General features: G+C 43.8%; 1 protein-coding gene across 2 annotated transcripts; it reads left to right on the top strand.

Moving 5' to 3' along the window:
* The first annotated feature begins 5,523 nt into the window (after positions 1-5,523).
* On the top strand, positions 5,524-19,004 carry pold3 (polymerase (DNA-directed), delta 3, accessory subunit). Of its 2 annotated transcripts, none has more exons than XM_080011425.1 (12): positions 5,524-5,605; positions 5,873-5,928; positions 6,381-6,480; positions 6,585-6,624; positions 7,164-7,296; positions 15,322-15,568; positions 16,449-16,521; positions 17,231-17,375; positions 17,736-17,839; positions 18,026-18,117; positions 18,205-18,277; positions 18,373-19,004. In XM_080011425.1, the coding sequence occupies exons 1-12, from the start codon at positions 5,549-5,551 to the stop codon at positions 18,576-18,578; spliced, it is 1,326 nt and encodes a 441-aa protein (XP_079867551.1). In that variant the 5' UTR covers positions 5,524-5,548; the 3' UTR covers positions 18,579-19,004. The 2 variants fall into 2 exon arrangements, with proteins under 2 accessions (XP_079867551.1, XP_079867550.1); XM_080011424.1 differs by having other exon boundaries at positions 15,301-15,568.
* Positions 19,005-22,431: the final 3,427 nt, after the last annotated feature.

The following is a 22,431-nucleotide window of genomic DNA, read 5'->3' as shown; positions in this document are numbered from 1 at the left end:
TTTGTTTACCCTTAACCTTACCCCATTGCTCAAATCCATTGAAGAAGACCTCACTCGATGAAACCTACCCATCTCACTAATTGGTAGGATAGCAGCAATGAAATTGAATGCACTACCAAAAATAAACTATATTGTCGATGACCCCAGTCCAACTAGCAGTACATTGGTTTAATACTCCAGACTAAATAATCAATGAATTATATTGGAAATACAAGAAAGCAAGAATTTAACTAGCAACATTACAGAAAAACAAAGACTGTGGAGGCCTAGCAGCCCCAAACTTCAGATATTACTATTTAACAAACCATCTTCAATTTAAATTAAATGGTTATGTAACCTGGTACTGCAGAACAAAATTACAACATTAACTTGTACCAAAAGATTGAGAATTTTATTTCCAGAGCTGATAGCTGTATACTATCTAATTGTTCAATATTAAAGTTTGAACTGAAGTGCATATTTAGGTTGATTTGTACAGTAAACAAAAAATAAAAAGGAAACTTACACAATGGTGCGTTCTAATGTAAACAAAATATGTCAGTCATTAATAAACCTTTTTCCTCTCACTGCTCGCCACTAGAGATGTTCCTTAAGGAAACAAAAATTTTACAGGAATGTGTTTACCAAGAGACATTGGTAGGCCTCATATATAGGAGGTAGGAAACATAATTGCTTTAAAAACCCATTCATCGCAACAACTTTCTCTGTCTCTCTGGTGGAGATTCCTCAAACTCAGTTGTCACACTCTACATATCTCCATACAAATCCACCCCAATCTGGCACAACCCGGATTTTCTGGTTAACCTTCACGTCTTGGAAAAGACAAGGAATTACTCATCTGGAACACATTTTTGAAAACTATTTGCTTATATCCTTCCCAACCTTAATCCAAAGGTTTAATATTGGTGGCCAAAGCTTCCTTTAATTCCTTCTACTACAGCAGTCTCTAAAAGCTAAAATCAAATTGACGAACAACATCCAACAACCAACTCCGATGATTGAACATCTTAAATCATGTAGGTCATTTGAAAAATCCCTTTTCCAGAATATACAAACTTTTATTATAAACAGATGACACTTTATCTTCACCGACCATGGAATGGGAAGGAGACCTTGCTGTTCCCACCAATATCAACCTGTGGAAGGTAATTTGCAAAAACACCTTTTCTATGAAGGTACAGTATATGCAACTCCAAAATGCAACTCATCCAAAATAAGATTCTGCACAGAGCTCATATCACGGAACACAAAATGTTCAAAATGGGTTTTGTGGATGAAGACATTTGCTCTCACTGTCCCCTTAATACTCGAGATGATTACTTTCTTGCCATCTGGCTCTGCCCACCTATCCAAACATGCTGGTCAACATCACCAAGAAGCTATCAACACCAGGGTTCTACAGTTGGGTGGGTGCCTGGCGGCTGCAGGGACATCTGTGGCGCTAAGTCCTGTGGTCATGGGGGGAGGGGGTCCCGGGGCCCACGGGGGTGTTAGAGGGGCCGGGTGGTGGTGTCCGCTCTTGTCCCTGGGTTGAGCTGGCCTGTCTACGTGCATGGGGGGCACTTCCGGGTGGTGCCTGCAGCTGGTGTGTGTGTGTTGGTTTGATGCATGGTTGCGGGTTTGAGGCTCGGGTTTGAGGCTCGGGTTGACGGCGGTTGGTGGGGCTTGCGTGTCCTTCGGCGTCCTGTGGGGGGGGTTGGCCCATCATCCTGGGGCAATTTAGGCATTCCGTCTGGTCCTGTGACCCGGGCGAAGAATTTAACTTGGCCGAGTGTGCTCGGCGCGGCACTCCCCATGTGACCTCCTTCGGTGGGGGCTGAATGCTGGACTCCTATCATTGCACCGGGCTGCCTGGATACCTATCATCTGGTGCTCTCAGTACACAGGGTGCTCGTCAGTGGGGGGTGCAGGCTGTAAGTGGGAGGGCCGTCTGCCGCCCTCTGTTCTTTGGTCCACATGCGCAGCGGCCGGGGGCTGACCATGGCCCTGATCGAGGCATGGAGCTGCCCGGCAACCATGGCTGGTTGCTATAGGTTGGGTGCCTCCGGGTACGGGAGGCACCCAGGTGTGCTATGGCGTGGTCAGGTCTGGGAGGGTCCTGATGTCCCCTCCCCGGCCTGCTGCAAGCCTACGTTGATCTGGGTGTGCTTCGTCTATCTCTCCAAGTGCCAAAACTCATACTCTGTACATACACCACACAATAAGCCTAGGGATGGGTCTAGGGTTTGAGGGACAGGTGGGGTGTGAGCTATGTGGGTGGGGATGTGGCGGGCGGCTGCAATGTTGCCTGTCATGCTCCTGCCCTGACGTGCTTTTGATCCTTCCCGAAATTTTAACTTCAACCATATTGACCTAGAACACATCCACTTGCACACAAATCCTACTCCAAACAACACTCCACCAGACCAGGGTCTGCGGGGCCGGAGAGGTGCAAGTGATTCAGGCCTAACTGGCTTGGAGGACTCGTACCCTTAAACCCCGCAATTTTAACTGCAATTGCCAACAGCACATATTGAGTACTGGGGTTTTCCAGGGTGGCGGGTCGCTGGTGGGTTGGTGTGGGGGCACGGTTGGCCAGGGGGCGACCGAGTGGGCCCCCTGTCGACTGGGCTCAAGTTCTGACAGCTTGCGCCTGGGGGTTTCTGGTGTGCTACAGGGGCCCCTGGGGGGCCGCTTGCTGTTGTGGGTTGGGGTGCGGGGGCCGGCTGTTAGCCTTTGCTCCATCTGTGTGGCCTATCTGCAGCGGGTGCCCTGGGTGCCGGGGGTGGTGGAGGGCCTATATATCTGGCTGCCTGCTGGCGGCCTGCTGGCGGCGGCAGGGGGGGGGCTAACATTCGGCTGCCCTGCGCTGGGCACACTCGGCATTCGGCTATGTGGATGGGCGCTCGAGGCTCGCGGCTGGGTAGGGCATCTGGTCGGCTGCGGTGGGGTGGGCCTCGGGTCGGGCGCTTGCGGGTCGGGTTCGGATGGTTCGGGCGGGGTGTCGATCTGTCGGTGCACGACCTGCCGCCAGCGGCCCGGGTTCTGCATCTGCGGCTGCGTCTTGTGCCTGCACATGGGGGTGAGCTGTATGTGTGCGCCTCAGTGGTGCGGGGTCTCCTCATGCTCCCTAGGACTCGGTAATGCTCTTGGAATCCAGGTGTGGGGGTTGCTCCGCAGGCTTCCACCATCTCTTGGGGCAGGGGGTCATCTGTGGTTGCAGGGCAGGGTGCTCAGGGGCTTTCACACACACACACACACACACACACACACACACACACACACACACACACACACACACACACACACACACACCACCAACACCTGCTTTGAACGCACCCCACACCCTCCTGCTAGCATCCCTCTCTTTCCTCCCTAATTTACTGCCATAAATATGACAGGAAGAAGCCACGTGCCCAATTTATGTTCCAGTTTTCCTGGACCTGATTAACTGTTTTTCATGTTGCCGTTCAATGTTTATGTTTTTGTGTAGATTTTGTTTGGTGAATCCCCCTCTTGGACCCTCAGACCGTCCTCCAGGAAATTCCCGTGGGAAATCACCCCGGGAACGGTCCCAATCTGCGCCAGGTTTGTGGCGCAAAACCACATTCACTTCTGTGAAGGTGAGTTGATGCATACGGATCAGGGCGCAAAAATCTTGATGAAGTCTTTGGGGCTGTTTTTCTTTGGGCTGGAGGGCTGTTAACAATCACTCCCACCTCCGCAGTTTTGTATGGGCGGGAGATATCCATGAAGTCCCTGGCTGAGCCGGCGGGATCAGGACAAATAACCATGGGCATCTGGACAGTGAATGGGGCGTCCGGGTCATCTGGATTACTTGTCTGCTGTTCCCGGGCTGCACAGCCTCTAGTCAGGACGGGTTCGCGGACGTAGGTGTTGTAGGACGGTGCCAGGGGCGGTGGTGTGATCAATGGATACAGCACCGGAGCATTGGGTATAGGGGGCAGCGGGCCCAGCACTATAGCCGGCAGGGGCAACAGCCCATCTAAACTTGGGTGAACTTTGGGAAACTGGCCGGAGCCAAGGTTATTTTGTTCTGCAGATATATGGACACATTTCTTCTGTTTTGTTATCGCTTCTTTCTCCCACGTACTAAAAATCTTCCAATCGGGGCATTGTTTCTTGCACCTTTCAACCTAATCATATTCCTCTAACTTAGTTCTGAACTGTATCCATTTGTCTTGTGCTAAAACTACTATTCGAGGGAAAACCAAGCTTCTCCCAGAAGTCCAATTGTAATACCACTGTCCCACCATGTTTATCAATCACAATTTTTGCTGGACCTGTCCATTCGGAGTGGCCATTTTATTTTGACCCAGACTTTCCCATACTGTCTGTCCGTTTACCGCTCAACACTTACAGCGCTTCCCCGTATTGATTATATTTGCCGTTTCGTGTCGCAGACACTGAAACCTTTGCTACCTAAATACTTAAATTAACGACCCTGACAGGGGGAAGTTTATCTTGTCCCCGGTACAATCGATGTCAAACGACCTTTTAGCCCTTTTGTGTCCTAGACACTGAAATCTTAAATACGACCCAGACGTTATCTTGTTATATTTGTCGTAATCTCACCTTTACAGGTGTGGTTTGTTCATGGATCTTATGTCCTAGAATCTGTCCGATCGGCTTGACTCAGGCGCCTGCTTCTCCTTCCATTTGGATTACGTTACAGGCGAGTTTTATCACATAAGTCACATGGACCATTATTGTGAGGGTGTCACATAGGCAGATGCTGAGGGTGTAGTAATATGCATAATTCACAAAGAAAGTTGCGATTGTTTCAGCAGTTTCAACATGTTTCATCATCTCGGAGTTCAGTATTTTTCTATTACATGGGCACAACGTTAAAACAAAGACATGAAATAATCACAAACTAACAGTGGCATAGGAAAATCATCATGTCACACAAGAGCTTCAATGCATGTTATACAAGAACAAAATTGGTTTCATTGTGTCTGTTAATGATCTGTGTATTTAATGATATACTAGTAGGTATTGGGTTTGGGAAAAGGGAGACTTCAACACTTAAATTATTCTTTATTGCGTACTCGGGCTACACTCTTCAAAGGAACGACCATTAAAATATTAATTCCAAGTGGGAATTTTGGCGAAGATCGCTCTTGCCCGAGTTTGACATTATCACAACAAAATGTTGACACACATTGTTAACGGTGAACAAAGTTCCCTTTGCAAGGATTATTATTTTAAAACACAACCAAATTTGATTTGTACTACTCTGTAGTTCAAATGTTATTTTAACATAAGATCTGTAGCTTTAAAAATCCATAAGCTTGCAATTATAGTTATTTTTTTACTTTATTTAACTGTGCATAAGGCGGGCGTCTAGGCTACGGAACGCATTTTGCTCGGAAGTGGACACTACCGACTCGGACTTTTACCGTTTCCGAGTTGACTTGAACTCATTCGTTGTCGCTAGAGGGCGCTGTGACGCTTACCCGGAAACGGAACGTTCTGCCAGGAAGTAAATAAAGATCCACTTTCCCGCGCAGTTGGCTCGTCACAACCGAGCGCCCGGACGGCGACCATGGACGACCTGTATTTAGACAACATCGATGAGTTTGTCAACGACCACAACAAAATCGTAAGTCCGAGGACCTCCTGTCGCCTCGCAGACTGTTCCTACTTGTTATATTTGCTGTTAATATCGTAATATTTGATGTATCGTAATAGTCTATGTATGTAATATATATCTGGCGACGTTACCAACGGACCACTCATAACCTTAACAGTGGCTTTCGTTATCCGTTGATTTTGGTTGTACACATGAAAAAAAAAATGACACACCACCAGCCGCCACGTGTTAAAACATATTTAAGCCGTTGATTAAACTGAGATTGACGTTTTTCAGGTGACCTATAAATGGTTGAGTTTCACTTTGGGTGTCCATGTCAACGTAGCGAAACAGTAAGTGTAATGAAAGTTGCTTTGAATTGATTTGATTTGGAAGAACACTTGGAGTTTCCTTGATACCGAGAAATCTATCTAGATCATATAATCATGATAAGAATTTGTTTGTTTGGCAAAGTACGTTTTCAGGTGTAAGGAATCGGTCTAGGGTTAGTGCGTTTTTGTACTGACAATTGGCATGAAAAATAAAAACTAAGTATACACAATGTGTTCAAAGCACATGACAAATTAAAAGTCTGTCACAATGTGGTTACTAGCATTGGCTCTGGGTACAAATATGAATAGAGATGGGATAGTCGGTGCAGGTTGAATAAAGGATAATAATGTAATACATACAAGTGTAAGAGTAGGTCTACATTATAAGCCATGTTCTTATTCAATAATAATAATGTCTAATATGATAACGACATTACTGAATCCCTAAAAACACTTATCCTTTGATGTTGTAGGATGCTCTACCATTACCTGGACCACAAGAGGAAAGAGGGCTCGGCTCAGCTCAACGCAACGTATCTCGTGTCTGGCAAGTGTGTTAAAAATGGCCACACGGTAAGCAAAGGAACACAACACACAACAAGCCCCATCCTCCAACTTTTCCACGATATGTTAATGAATCATATTTTTGTGTTTTGACTTCTGTCCTGCTCCCTCAGAGTCACAAGGTCTCTGTGGTCAGAGAGGAAAAGTTGGAAGGTAAGTTAATGCTGGATGCAAGCCAGGAAACCTAGGAACTAGTTATACCTAGGAAATCAGTTTTTAAATTGATGACCAGTGAACAGGGTTCTTACCGGGTCCTTGAAGTGCTTGAATTTTTTCCTCAGAAATGTAAGTACTAGAATACCATCTCTAATAGATGCATTTCTGCTGAAGTGCTTAAAAAGTCCTTGAAAAAGAAAAGCTATCGTTGAAGACCTGTGATATTTCCTCTGGTTTTGTTATTAAATTAAGTAAGTAATGTTATAAAAATGTTTCCAGAATCGCTCTTACGACATAGACACACCCAGATCCAGGCAATGTAAATTGAATCCAGCATGGTTGGAAAGTTGGACACTTATAAGAGTAGATTATGTTTTAATTGATAAAGATCACATTGAAAATTTATTATATTTGTTTTGTGTTGAGAAATGTTGGAAAAAAATGGTGCTTAAAAAAAGTACTTGAAAGTCCACGAATTTCATTTTTTAATACCAGAATGAGTGACGAGTTTAACCCTTGTTTATTTATTTTTGCAGATGTCAAGTCCAAAATGAGCTTGATAGTCAGTGTCCATGTGTACAGTGTCCAGAAGTCAGTCCTGAAAGACAGCGCTCCTCTTTACAGCGTGGACTATGATTTCGTGAAAGACAACCATATAGGTTGCAGCAGGTGAGAGAGAGTTTTTATTTTTGGTTAGTAAATGTGCATTACAGTAACAGGATAAAATAGATAGCCGAACAAATAGATAGACAAATAGAAGCTGACAAAAAAAAAACAGATTAAAAGGGGGAATCATAAATATATTTTTACATGGCTCCCCAGGCATCGCCGTGCCCCGGCACACTGTTTTTAGTTGTTTTATTTGGACACACAGGGCACAATCAGGGATGGGTATCGCTAAAATTTTAACAGTACTCATAACGATACTGCTTATCAATCCGTTACTTTACCGGTACTCTTATCGGTTCTTTTTATTTTAAAGAGGCAAAAACTAAGACAAATTAAGAACAGAATTAAGACTGCTTTATTTTCTGCACATTACATATGTAGAGGGGCGGTCAGGGCACAATATGCACCTTCGACTCCTCGTTCGTGTGTGAGAGCCAGGCAGGGGGAACCACTCCCCCCCTCGCACATATCTCCATATCTCTGGTGATAGAGATGGCGAGAGAGAGGAGAGATGTCTTCTGATAATAGCGAAAATGATTCTCGGACAAATATCTCCATCTTATTGCAGGTTATAATGTGGTAATATATAGTCTAAATAAATAGAAAATCTATCATCTTAATTTCTCCAAAACCGTTAACAGTACCGGTTGTAGTGAAACATCTTCTGATGCATAGCTAGGTCACATCATCAGTGATGTTACCTGAGGTCATTGGGTGTTTCAGGTGTTTCAAACATCAGATACCCTCACTCAGGCGACCCAGCTGAGGTTGATCAAGCTTCAGCTTGTGCCCTAGCAGCACTCTCCCACGGATCCACTCGCTTGATCCAGAGCCACCTAGAGGCTTTCTCTGCAGCCTCTGTGCTGGTAGAGATGACTCTTCTCCTCCTCTCCCTGTGATGCCAAGTGCAGTGTAGGCTCTACAGAGGGACTGCCCTGCAAAGCCTCTGCACCCCACCTCCACCGGCAAGCACCTTGCCTTCCAGCCTTGCCTGTGGCAGTCGCTGACTAGGCCCTCATACTTCTTCTCTTCCGCTCAAAGGCCTCCTCCATCCGGTCCTCCCATGGCACGGTAAGCTCCAATATGATGGTGTGCTTTGTTGCCTCTGACACCAAGACAATGTCAGGTATTAGAGTAGTCTTGCCAACATGCTGAGGCAACTTGATCTTCCTGCCTAAATCCACTAAGAGCTGCCAATCTTGTGCGGTATTGAGAAGCCCTAATGTTGGTCTGTGTGTTTTACTTGGCTTCTCTCCAGCTCTGATGAAGTTGATGGTCCGTTTTAATGGTTTGGACTTCCGGCAGCGGGTGATGGCAGCACAAAGGCTCTCAGCGGTGGAGCACTTGGTCGTGTCACCAGCGATATCGGCCTTCTCATAGAGCCTTTGGGCAGCAACTTAAGATGTGCTCGAGGGTCCTTTGCCCTTTCTGTGACACAGAGAGCACGCGGACGTATCGATTAAGCCCCAGCATTGCAGGTTAGACGGGCTGGGAAAGACATCGTAGATGGCCTGGACTAAGAACCTGAAGCGGTGTGGCTCTGCCCGCCAGAGGTCAGTCCCGGTGATCTTCCTCTCCACAACTTGCTCCTATCTTGTCCAGGCACATTGCTGCCTCATTCCCACTGCTCTGCTGGACCTCTCCTCCTCAACCGCTGCTCTCACCTCGTTCTGGACTAGTTGCCTCCATTCCTTTCCCCGAGCCTTGTCGTAACGGGGGGTTGCGACGGTTCCTAGTCCAGCTCTTCCCCTGGCTACTTTTTGAATGCTACAAAAAAATACAAATAATGAATTTATATTTATAACATAATACAGTATATTATACTTATGAGGTGGTGGCAATTGGCACTTTGCAGGTGGAAAGGACAGAATTGTTATAGACATATGTATCTACAGAAATATCTATGCCTGGAATTTCTAGGGCAATAGTTTTTTTTGCTGTCTGTGATGGGGAAATGCTGTGGCATCTTTTGACAAAATAATGACTCCGCATAATGATGACTACTTTGAATAGAATACATTAAGATTTCTGTTATGAGTAACTGCAAATCAAGATAACATGACTAAATTCTACAATTCAGAATGACGTTCTCAAAGTAATTGTGTGTAATGGAATACAATCTTATGTTACAATGGAATGAAATCTGGCTTTGACCATTAAATATAACGTTTATTGTAGGCTACCATTACTTTGGAATTTGACTTACTATGGAAGGACTAATATAAATTGATGTGACCTCCTTCACAGATGTGTTTTTCCACATTATTCTCTTCCCTGTCACGACTCTTAAATGCCTCCTCCTTTTTCAAATGAAGCCGTCTGTCATTGTCATTACTCACTGTGGTGTGTGTTGGAATAGAGCTGTACTCTCACAGGCTGATATATGAGGTCTCAGCGTTGGTGATCCAGATTGTGATACGAGTTGTGGAAGGTGGTGTTCCCTTCTCTACTTGGACTGTTTCATAAACTCCTTGTATTTCAGGAGTCTGTCATATGTTACCTTGCGTGCCGTGTCGCACAATGATGATGCAGTGGAATGACAAAGTGACGACTGTCGGTGACCAATCGGTACTCTGTAGTGTTTTCACATAACCGTTTGGTGTTGTGTGGGGCAATGATGAGTCATGACGCGGTGACAACTAGGGGTGCAATGGATCATAAAACTCACGGTTCGGATCGTATCATGGTTTTTAGTCGCAGACCGGATACATATTTTTTGTTGATCAAAAAAAAAAGATCCGGTCAGCAAAGTTAGACCAATATAACTTTGCTTTCTATTTATTCTGTAAAACATTTAAAACCAAGTAATTTTTGCCCATGGGCTTAAATTAAAACAACATTCAATATTAACAATTATTAATAAAATCTTAAAATATATAAAATACTCAATTGTTAAATTAAAGTGCAATATGATGCACGCATAATACCTTCCTTTAAACATGGTAGTGAATTAAAAATTATGATTAGCTCGCCTCCAGTAAGTGAATTAAATTCCAATATGTAACCAATATCATGTTCAATTTCTCACAGTTATAACAAAGCAAATTTCACGAAAATCGGTTCAAAATTAAGCAAGTTACAGTCAATTTTGTAGAGAAGTCTCCATATCTCAATACACATTGTATTTGATAACAAGCGGATTGTGACCTCTCCAACATGTAGCGGCGACATACAGCAGCGGCCTGCTCATTCACGACATGTTATAAAGTAGCAGCAACATAGTGCAATTTACCGTAAACCAGTCATTGGGCTTCAGAGTAAAACACAGAACGCATCTGTCTTGTCTATCTTTTTTTCACTGCAGCTCTGCATTGAGATTGAGGGAATTATTTCTTTAAAAAGTAACAGTGGCAGTTAAACTGTATTTCACTATGATGGTTACATTTTGCGATTAATCTGCGTTTCACATGTGCCAGACTGTGAGGGCGAGCCATACGGATCAACTAGGTTTCATTATACCACTAGTGACTGCTCTCTGTGACCTAATATAGTTTCTGAGTTCTGGTGACACGCAGCATTACTACTAACACGACTTATAATCCGAGTTCCCGTGGAACGCAGCATCGGCTCCTGCTGTCTGTCTGCCTGTCATCTCCACCCAGCGCAAATCCTGCTTGAAGCAACCACTACATGCCGATGGAGTCTACACGGCATCTCGCCCCATGTTAGTCTCCCCAGAGCCACAATCGGCCCATATATAACAAATTGGATGATGATTTCACAAAGTGCCTTGCTCCACAAACTCATCCCCCTTCACCACCTGACCAGAAGTAGCAGAATGTTGTGGATCAATAAACAATGTGGATCAAACCTAGACCACAAGGTGTCTGAAATGTCCTGCATACAACGACATCTCCTCACGTCCGTGGGTTTGGCGGTTGCTGTGCGCAGACACTTCAGCCAGAAAATGTAAAGGAGAAAAATAATAGCAATCCGAACAAAAACATTATTTGGGTAATTTCAGATGGGGGTGGGATTTATACATTGAAGGGGTTCAGACTCTCACTTCACAAACACAATTCCATTCAGTATGTCGCAAGCACACACACTTATGTTCAATTCCCACCTAGGTATATTTATTTATCTCCTGTTTGGTGTATGAACAGTGTTAACACCTCAGCACTAGGTCCAGACTAGGCTTTTCATTGCCTTCTACACATCCCACCCCAATCTTGCAGTGTAAAATTTACGAGACACATTAACACATCAGCTGGTGATGTAAGACAGGGTTTGTACCAGGATGTTGCGGGGCTTTAAGTGACTCTCTTGGAATACTTTGAAAAACGTTTGTGCTGATGTGCTTGAAAAGTCCTTGAAAAAATGTGTTCCCAAGCCCGCATGAATAGAGAGGGTTGTGTCAGGAAGGGCATCTGGCGTAAAAACCATGCCAAATCAAACATGCGGACAACAAATCTGATTTCCATACCGGATCGGGCGAGGCCCGGGTTAACAACGACCGCCACTGGTGACGTTAGCCAACAGGGTGCCAGTGGAAATTGTGCTACTGTCGGCCGAAGAAGAAGAAGAGGGGAAGGCGTGTCCGGAGACAGCAGGAGAAGAAGAAGGGTAGGAGAGTAAAGTTGAGAGTAGGAACTTTGAACGTTGTCACTATGAAGGGTAAAGAGAGAGAGCTGGCTGACATGATGGAGAGAAGGAAGGTAGATGTACTATCTGTACAAGAGACCACTTGGAAGGGGAGTAAGGCCACGAGTATCGGAGCCCGGTACAAACTGTTCTGCCATGGAGTGGATAGCAGGAGAAAGGGGGTAGGGATAGTCTTGAACGAAAAATATGTTAAGTGTTTTGGAGCTGAAAAGAGTGTCGGACAGAGTGATGAGCATGAAGCTGGAAATTTATGGGGTGATAATGAATGTGGTCAGTGCATTTGCTCCCCAAGTTGGGTGTGAGATGGAAGAGAAAGAAGAATCTTTAGTGAGTTGGATGTAGTGGTGGAGAGCGTCCCCAAGGAAGAGAGAGTGGTCGTTGGAGCAGATCTCAATGGACATGTTGGAGAAGGGATCAGAGACATAGGTGACGAGAAGGTGATGGGTAGTTATGGTGTCAAGGAGAGGAATGTGGAAGGACAGATGGTGGTGGATTTCACCAAAAGGATTGAATTAGCTGTGGTGAATACATATTTCAAGAAGAGGGGGGAACACAGGGTGATATACAAGAGTGGAGGAAGGTGCACGCAGGTGGACTACATCTTTTGCAGGAGGTGCAATCTGAAAGAGATTAGTGACTGCAAAGTGGTGGTAGGGGAGTGTTGCTAGGCAGCATCGGATGGTGGTCTGTGGGATGACTCTGGAGGCCAAGAAGAGGAAGAGAGTGAAAGAAGAACCAAAGATAAAATGATGGAAGTTGAAAAGGGAGGAGTGCTGCATGCGTTTTAGGGAAGAGGTAAGGCAGGCAATAGGTGGGAATGAACAGTTACCAGATGACTCGGAAACAACTGCAGAAGTGGTGAGGGAGACGACCAAGAAGGTACTCAGTGTGTCATGGGGGAAGAGGAAGGAAGACAAGGACTCTTGGTGGTGGAATGAGGAAGTACAGAAGAGCATAGAGCAGAAGAGGTTGGCGAAGAAGAAATGGGATGGTCAGAGAGATGAAGAGTAGACAGGTGTACAAGCTGATGCGATGCAAGGCGAAGAGAGAACTAGCAAAGGAAAAGGCATACGACGAGTTGTATGAGAGGTTGGACAGTAAGGAAGGAGAAAATTACTTGTACCAATTGGCAAGACAAAGGGACCAAGCTCGGAGGGATGTACAGCAGGTTAGGGTGATGAAGGATAATGATGGGAATGTGCTGACTAGTGAGGAGAGCATGTTGAGAAGGTGGAAGGAGTACTTTGAGGAGTTGATGAATGAAGAAAATGAGAGGGAGAGAAGAGTTGATGATGTGGGGATAGTGGATCGAGAAGTGTAGCAAATTAGCAAGGATGAGGTGAGAACAGCATTTAAGAAGCTGAAGAGTGAAAAGGCAGTTGGCCCAGATGACATACCTGGGGAAGCATGGAAATGTTTAGGTGAGATGGCAGTGGCGTTCCTAACAAGGCTGTTTAACACCATCCTGGAAAGGGAAAGGATGCCAGAGGAGTGGAGAAGAAGTGTACTGGTATCCATCTTCAAGAATAAGGGAGACATACAGAGCTGTAGTAACTACAAGGGAATAAAGTTGATCAGCCACAGCATGAAGCTATGGGAAAGGGTAGTAGAGGCTAGGTTAAGAGGAGAGGTGGGGATCAGCAAGCAGCAGTATGGTTTCATGCCCGGAAAGAGTACTACAGATGCAATGTTTGCTTTAATTATTACATTAAATTATTATTACATTACATTGATCAGACGCTTTTATCCAAAGCGACTTACAATTGTTCAAACACCGACGGACGCAGCCATCAGGAGCAATTAGGGGTTAAGTGTCTTGCTCAAGGACACTACAGCATGCTAGCAGGAGGAGCCTGGGATTGAACCAGCAACCTTTAGATCACTAGACAACCAGCTCTACCCCCTGAGCTAACATCCCCAAGATTGGAAAAGTAAACGGAAGGCCAGAGGGAGTTGCACTGCGTCTTTGTGGATTTAGAGAAAGCATATGATAGGGTGCCGAGAGAGGAAGTGTGGTATTGCATGAGGAAGTCGGGGGTGGCAGAGAAGTACGTAAGAGTGGTACAGGATGTATGAGGGCAGTCAGACAGTAGTAAGGTGTGAGTAGGCTTGACAAAGGCATTCAAAGTGGAGGTACGATTGCATCAAGGATCAGCTCTGAGCCCTCTTGTTTGCAATGGTGATGGACAGGTTAACAGATGAAATCAGACAGGAGTCTCTGTGGACTATGATGTTAGTGGATGATATTGTGATCTGTAGCGAGAGTAGGGAGCAGGTTGAGGAGAGCCTGGAGAAGTAGAGGCATGCATCAGAGATAGGAGGAATGAAAGTCAGCAGGAGTAAGACAGAATACATGACATTTCACTGCATATATGTATGAAAGGTATGTATATGTATATGATGAATATACCTCTTGAATACATGTGCCTGAATGGGAGGGAGGGCGGCGAAAACCTGAGAATGCAAGGAGAGGAGGTGGAGAAGGTGGATGAGTTTAAGTACTTGGGGTCCATCCAAAGCAGTGGAGAGTGCGGGAGAGAGATGAAGAAGAGAGTACAGGCAGGGTGGAGTGGGTGGAGAAGAGTGTCAAGAGTGATCTGTGACAGAAGGGTTCCAACAAGTGTGAAGGGGAAGGTCTACAGGACAGTAGTGAGACCAGCTATGTTGTACGGTTTAGACACGGTGGCACTGACAACAAGGCAGGTGGCTGAACTGGAGGTGGCAGAGTTGAGGATGTTGAGATTTTCATTGGGAGTGACAAGGATGGACAGGATTAAGAATGAGTACATTAGAGGGACAGATCAGGTTGGACAGTTTAGTGGAAAAGTGAGAGGCATGGTTGAGATGGTTTGGACACGTGTGTAGGAGGGATGAACATTACATTGGGAGAAGGCTGCTGAGGATGGAGCTGCCAGGCAAGAGGAAAAGAGGAAGGTTTATGGATGTGGTGAGGGAGGATATGCAGGCTGTTGGTATAAGGGAGGAAGATGCACAGAACAGAAGGTATTGGAGGCAGATGATCCACTGTGGTGATCCCTAACGGGAGCAGCCAGAAGAGGAAGAATAACATTTTTGCAGAAAAAACACTGAGAAATTCCTCCTGAATTGAATGGATATTTAAAGCCAGTATGAACCCTGGAAAGAACATTCAGGTGTGCGTGTGTGTGTGCACACGCGTGCGTCAATTCACTTTTCTTCAGGTGTAGAAAGACAAAATGTAAATCATGCCATTAGGAGTTTTGCAGCCTTGTCCATTGTGGGATGTTTCGATTTCATTGGGGGGGGGGGGGTTCTTTTTAGAACACAAGACTTAAATTTGTAGACCTAACAATTGGTACTACATGAAATCCACTCAGTATTTGCTCCTCTGATTACAGTATTTTTGTATAACAGGAAAAGTACTGTTGAATCCGCTTTCAGGTACAGCGCTATAAGATGTGCCGGCGCGGTGGCCATGTCCTCGGCTGAAATGCAGCTTGCTCGAGAAACGGCACGGGTTCCCGCACCAGAGCCCCCAAGTGTCAAAGTGAGCATGAACGGTCACGGCAGTCTGAAGTCCAAACCTTCCAGCAAGACACCCAAAGGCATCCTGGGAATGTTTGCCAACAAGCCTGCGCCGAAGAACCTGGAGCCCGTCAAAGAGTTGAAGTCGGAGCCGAAAGAGGAAGTAAGAGAGTGTGTGTGTGTGTGTGTGTGTGTGTGTGTGTGTGTGTGTGTGTGTGTGTGTGTGTGTGTGTGTGTGTGTGTGTGTGTGTGTGTGTGTGTGTGTGTGTGTGTGTGTGTGTGTGTGTGTGTGTGTGTGTGTGTGTCAGTAGTTAATTATCAATTAAGCAATTGGGCTAGAAGCTGTGAATACAATACTGGGTCAGATTTACATAAATTGCGATACTAATAATCTGCCTATTTAAGCGGCCAATCCCTCCTGCCCTACCTGCTTTGCTTCATGTGCTCCTTCCACCTCCCCTGCATCCACCTATTGGGCTCTATTCTTCCATCCAGTGGTGGGATTTGAGCTCATCACTCCAGTATTTCTAGCTCACAAAGCATGCCTGTATTTTCTGTACAACTCATCAGGAGTGAACAGTAGAGGCCAGAGGCCCAAATAAAGATTGTGTTAAAGTGAATCTTAAGAGTTGTCTGTGAGAATTTGAGTTGCTTCAAAAACTCATCAATGTACATGAATACAGCAACAGATATAATAATGTAGTTTAATATTACTGTACCGAATTTCAGCAGTTGCAACCTATTACAATTACAAGATAGCAGCCGGGGAGTGAACAGTACAGGATAAATTAAATTAATTCGTTATTTTGAGAAATAATACTAGAATGGAAAACAAAGAAATTTTATTTCCCAGTTCTCTTGACGCGTCCATTGTTCAATTCCATCCATAGTAGACCGTAACCCAGTAGTAATAACTAATGTATATAATAAATGTAACTTTTGTTTATTATTACAGTCGTTAGTTGTTGTCCAAAGTTATCCCAAAAAATGTCTTAAAAATGTAGTTTCTAGTTTTTTATTTATTCAAAGCCGTTCAATTCCAGGCCGAGGTCCCCAAAAGCAAACCAGTTGTGAAGAACAATCCCATGAGCAACTTCTTCGGGACTCAAGTTGCAAGTGAGTAATATTATCTGTGGTTTTTAATCAAGACCTTTACTGTTGTTTATGCGGGGGGAATTTGCCAAATTAAATTGTTAAAGTTTCATGCCATTACATTGGAGGAAATCAACTGTCATAACTGTATAATTCAATAATTAGAAATGTCATAGAATGTCAACTGTTGTTAGAATTTTTTTTTTTTTTTTTGATCCAATTCTGCAGCGAAAACCTCATCTGTTGCAGTTTTATTTTAGAGATGGCACGATACCACTTTTTCTTTTATCAAACTGAATTCTGGAGTATCTACTGATACAAATCCACTATGTATATATTTTCTTTTATTTTTTATTTTTTTCTCCTCTCTTTAACAACTAATTATGGCTTAGGTCCATACTATTATCTAAATGGCCATTAAAATGACCAAACAGCTCAAACATACACTTAATTCAATATTTTACACAAGATTTGTTTGAGGATCGGATTGTTGCATCTGCATTTGTTTTTTTCTTGTATCTGCCCGATACAGATACTGGGCATTGACTCGGTTAAATCTGTAATGTATTCAAATCATTGCCATTTTATCAAAATTGTGTCTCGGAAGGAATAAGAACTGAATACAAAACACATTTTCCAAAGAGCGAGAAGGAAAGTCTTAGATACAGAAAGTATATAAATGTTGGTGAGTGTTTTTCAGCTGAACACTCACTTGGCTCTCCTACCTCACCAGAGAGACCCGAGAACACAGTGAAAAGAGAGGACGAAACCCCCTCATCTTCCACGGCGGAGCAGAGAGCTGAAACTACACCGACCCAGAAAGCGGAAGAAGCTGTCGAGGAGGAACAGCCCAAGGAGGCAAAGAATGACATAAGGAGGTGTGTGTTTAAATTTGTTCTTACAGTCTCGTTCCAACTGCAAACACAAAAAATTGCACGGTGAAATTTCAGTTTGGTACTTTTTTTTTTTTTTTTTGGTCAAACTACGATATGAACTTTTACAAATTTATGTCCGGTCACGCTTTCAATATTCCTATTGGGGGGAATGCAATCAATACACCACTATATCACTATTTCAGCATTTTGAGTTGAGATGTCATTTTACAGAACGTCTTCGTGCCATTCTTAGTCAAGCCAACCTTTTAGATTATAAAAAACAATATCCAGTTTGATTCTGCAAAAAAAATGAATACATGTGTATTTTACCATCAATTATTTATTTCTCTTCTCTCCTCGAAGCAAAACCAAGAGGAAAGAGGACTCTGACAGCGAGGAGGAGAAAATGGAGAAGAAAAAACGGCGCAGGATTAAAAAGCCTCAATCGGACAGCAGTGATGATGAGGGTCAGTGGTCAGATGGTGTCATGTTTCTCTTTTTCGAATGGATTGCATGAAACATTTTTCACCTATAGTGGGGGGGGCTCCTCACCCCATTCAAAGATGAGATAGTTGGTCAGCTAAACATCTGAAGTTTTGGGAAACAATAACCAAATGCATTTTATTTTAAAATCAAATTCCTGTTCGCTGCAGTCATTCCAGATTCCCCGGTGCAGCAGGGAATGAGAGCGCTGTCCCCAAGTGCCGACGTACCAATGGAAGAGGAGGCGCTTCCACGTCCAAATGTAAGCTCACACACTGGGTTCTCTGGCTTGGCCCAACTTGAAGTGATACCAATACCAGCTTTTCTGTTTGTGTCCTTTCCACAACAGGATCAGAACAAGAGGAGGAAGAGGAGGAGGGTCCTGAAGTCTCGTACTTTCATGGACGAAGAAGGATGCATAGGTGTGTGGGCATCAAACCACTCTCACACCAGCAGTTTGGTTCGTTCGTGTCAAGGGTTGGCCGCTAACTCCACATATCCCTCCCCCCATTTGTAGTGACGGAGAAATGCTATGAAAGTGAGTCCTACTCCGAGACGGAAGAAGATGTACAGTCCAGCAAAGCAGCACCAGCGACTTCAATGGCCACAAAACGTCCTGCAAACAAGAGGGAAGAAGAGAAGAAAAGCCAGAAGAAGTCCACTGCGAGTGCCGGCAAAGGCTCCAAGCAGGCTTCCATTATGGGCTTCTTCCAGAAGAAATGACCGCAGGACTGTCAGGCACACGTTCAGCCACAACATGTGAAGTTATTGGAGACTTTTCAGATTAAAATCTCTCAATGGAACACTTCAGGTTCACCCATATAGGACGTTTTCATATGCGTATTAACAACCCAACGTGGGTCAAAGTGGCACTTTGCTGTCCCTATGAAATGTATATAATGTCAAAAATAAATCTGGCGGCAAATTAGGCGCTCTTCCCCTTGGCTACCACACAGCTCTTTGATTGCATATGGTATATTCCATTTCCTGGAATTTGAGCTGAACTCAAGTTCACTCTGCAGCTGGCCCTTTTCAGTTTTGTTAAACCATGAAATTATACAAAGGTTTGAAGGGGCTCGATCTATCGGACATTGTTACATAGAAGGCTTTTGAATGTGACCTTACATTTCATTAAAATATTTTCTTAGATGTCGGAATTGTGTTTTCTTTAGTACTTTTGAATAGAATAAAACTGTACAAACTGCGGTTCCCATATGAGCCCTACAATATTGAGTACACGCTCAATATTAAGCAATAGCTTGTCTTTGTGTATTTCCATTTCATCTTTGGGTAAAAGTTTGTCTCAGATTTGATTATGTAATTAACTCATTGTGGTATGGAGCATTTAATTATTATTACAACACACATAACTGAAAAGCGGTCACCTACTTTCGATGCTTCAGATGGTGGACTGACTCATGCGATCACTATGTAAAAAAGGTAAAACATATTATATTAGGTTTAAAATAATATGCAACATCATATGCAATTTCAGACTATTTGGCTGAACACATGCAAGTACTATGACCAAAAGGCTTTCTTTTTTCACATAAGTAAAACAATGAGGTAACCTTTAAGTTTGACCCTGCTAATAATAAAATAAGGAAACCAATAGGTCAACTACAATAGGTCCATTAAGATTTTAAGCTCTACCAATTTTTTACGTAAGGCATTATGGATGGGGTGTACCACCAAACTAAATATATTTCAAAATCTTGAATATTTTAATATTAAAGTGTATCTAATCTCAATAGTACTTGAATGCTTAAATTGAATCCTCTATTCATTCACTCGATTATCAAATCATAGTAATGCTTTAACTCAACGCACTGCTTTTGAATTTATTTTTTTTTCAAATTAGGTCATTTAAAATCTGAGATTTATCACACCAATAAGTGAATTTATTATTTTAATAGTTTAACAGCCCTAATATGCATATTTCAATGGTACAGTTAATAGTCTTGGCTAACATTAATTCTCTAGGCTTTTGAGTGCTTGCTTTTTTGTTTTTCACAGAATATTACATTTTTGACAGGACATTCTTTTCTTACATCTTAAAAGAATTTCTGCTTTATGTACAGCAGGTCTTGTAAGTATTAAAAGCTGAATTCATGATCAAACAACTGTGGCAAAGCTTTCTGTGCTCTTTTTGGGGCTTGCCTACGGACATAATGCACTGGAATGAAAGGATCCCTCATGTACTAGAGCTGTGCTATTATCTCAAATTAAGAGCCATTTCTCAATACCAAGTCCGCGAAGTCCAGACTTGCAGACTTGGTAGTTCAGACTTGGCAAGTTCGACTCGGGAGTACAGACTCCCGGGGACGGGACAGTCATTCTGCGAAATGCATTCTGGAATACTTGGCTGTCCCAAGTCCACACAAGTCACCACCGATGCGTCCTCGATAAACTGGGCGAAGCAAGTCCATTTGGACTGGACTTGGCTTGATGCGTACTTTGAATTGGAACAGTACTTGGGCTGCGACTGATGACGTTTCACAAGTCCACAAGAACACAAGTACAGACAAGAACGCAGATTGAAAAGGGGCCAAGGTTTTGAGAACCTGCTGATTGACAGGAAGACTGAATCAATTAGACCGATTCTCATCAGCTGTGCCTGCTCATTGCAGCATTCAGACTCCGGGAACTGTTAAGCGGAACCGGGGTAACTGAGCAGAATCCAGGAGGCAGTGCTCGGTGACCATAGGGGTGTGTGTCAGCATCTGTTGCCAGAGAGAAGGGGGAGAAGGCGCATCACCCACTCTGCCTCCTGCCACTGACATGCCGCCACCATGCCTTTGGATGATCTTTGGGAGGGAGATCTTGGGTGGATGTGCTGTTGGGGGGCCCAGACCACTCTCCAGAGCAGCCAGAGGCAGCAACAGCTCCTGCAGGAGAGCCCTCTCCTCCAACTGACGGACTGCAAAATCCAGCAGCACCTGCGTCTGCTCACACTTGACTGTGCAGGTTCTCCTGCCGCCACTTGGGGTTAGAGGGAAGGACCAGAGGCAGATGTTCAAGCTTCCAACAGGGTATTGTACTTAACATAAACTGTTCACAACAAATAACTTAAATTCCAGGCCTTTCCAGGCTACGATCCTCTGGGCTCTGGGGAGAGTAGGCTCAGACCCAGCTTCATTGCAAGAGCGAGCAAACCACAAATACCCACAACTTAAAATCTCTCTTTAAAGCTGTTAATTATGTTCATCTCTTGCAGCTACATCTGCTTCTCAAACAAGCCACACCTGGCTCTCCACCTACAGCTGATACCTTAACCATACGCCCCTGCCACAACAACCTTGGTATGGCTGACTGGTAATGAAGATGGAGTGTATTGCTTCCCCACAGAGTGGGAGATTAGAACATTCTGAGGTGCTGATTCTAAACCCTTACTTGTGGGGGTCTCTTCCCACATGTAAGGGTTTAGGGAGGGAAGCGGAGTCTTTCTGGCCCTGGTGCGCTGACATGGCAAGAGTTTTATTGTCCATTTCAATATGTGGCACGCAGGCCACAATTATATATATATATATATATATATATATATATATATATATATATATATATATATATATATATATATATATATATATATATATATATATATATATAAAACCGAGGAGTCTTATACTAATCAGGTAAATAATAGTGCTCTCGGGTGCAGGAGGAATGCCATTCCTCTGCCATGCTGCTCACGAGCCTCTGCGCCAATCTCCTCTGTAAGACAAAACAAAACGTTAAGAAAACTCCCTGCTTTGAGTCGGACCAATCAGCGCAGTGTTGGCGCTGATTGGACTGATTTGAGGCAGCTCGGTGGCCATATTTTGCAGCTGCCGTTGGCCTGTAGAATAGTGCTTGATTGTTAAGTTGTCCTCTGCTTTAACGGTACCCAGATGCCATGTAGGGAGAATGTAGGTAGTCTCAATCTCTACAAATGATGAAGACTGGCTCTTCTTGATAATGATAATGATAATCTATTGTGGTTCTACAGTATATGGATTACCCTCTACACACATTATCCTTTACACACATAGGTAATTTGCTGTTAAAAACACTAGATTAGAGTTGAGTGCTCCCCTTGTATTTTGGTTAACGGCGAGTTTTTTTTTTTTCTTGGAATTAAATTCTACTTAACTCGCTTGTTTTGGTTGGTTCTTTTCTTAATTTCCATTAGTCCTTTTCTCCTAGTGCTTCTCCTAGTGCTTTGTTACTGTAATTATGGCACTTGGCCTGTACATATTGTAAATTTCATACAACCCTTGCACCATTATCTTGTGAATAAACACATAAGCATTATACATTTTGTTGTATTGTAGACCATTCGCTCAGCACCAAACTGGTTATATTGTTACCTTTCCTGCTTCACCCCTAGACCACTAACCAGGGTTGTAACACACATGGACATAATGGGCAATATTGTCCATTGTTTCAAATGTATCTATTTGTTTACATATGAATCAGCATGTCACTTTGATTGTGTAGGATTCATGTGTGTACTGGAAATGTGGCCTTTCTTTGGGTTCTAGTGGCCTTTCTAGGGCCATATGATGTGACTACCGCAAACTGAACATTTTAAGAT

The sequence above is a fragment of the Zeus faber genome (genome assembly GCF_960531495.2).
Source record: "Zeus faber genome assembly, chromosome: 12".
In the NCBI taxonomy this organism is placed as follows: Eukaryota; Metazoa; Chordata; class Actinopteri; order Zeiformes; family Zeidae; genus Zeus; species Zeus faber.
The sequence above is the reverse complement of the archived record's forward strand: the minus strand, read 5'-3'. Positions and strand labels throughout refer to the sequence as shown.

Coding starts and splice junctions, on each gene's coding strand:
- pold3 (XM_080011424.1), top strand. CDS start 5,549: ATGGACGACCTGTATTTAGACAACATCGATGAGTTTGTCAACGACCAC. Junction 7,297..15,300: donor AACCATATAGGTTGCAGCAG/GTGAGAGAGAGT, acceptor TAACAGGAAAAG/TACTGTTGAATCCGCTTTCA. Junction 16,522..17,230: donor CTTCGGGACTCAAGTTGCAA/GTGAGTAATATT, acceptor CTACCTCACCAG/AGAGACCCGAGAACACAGTG.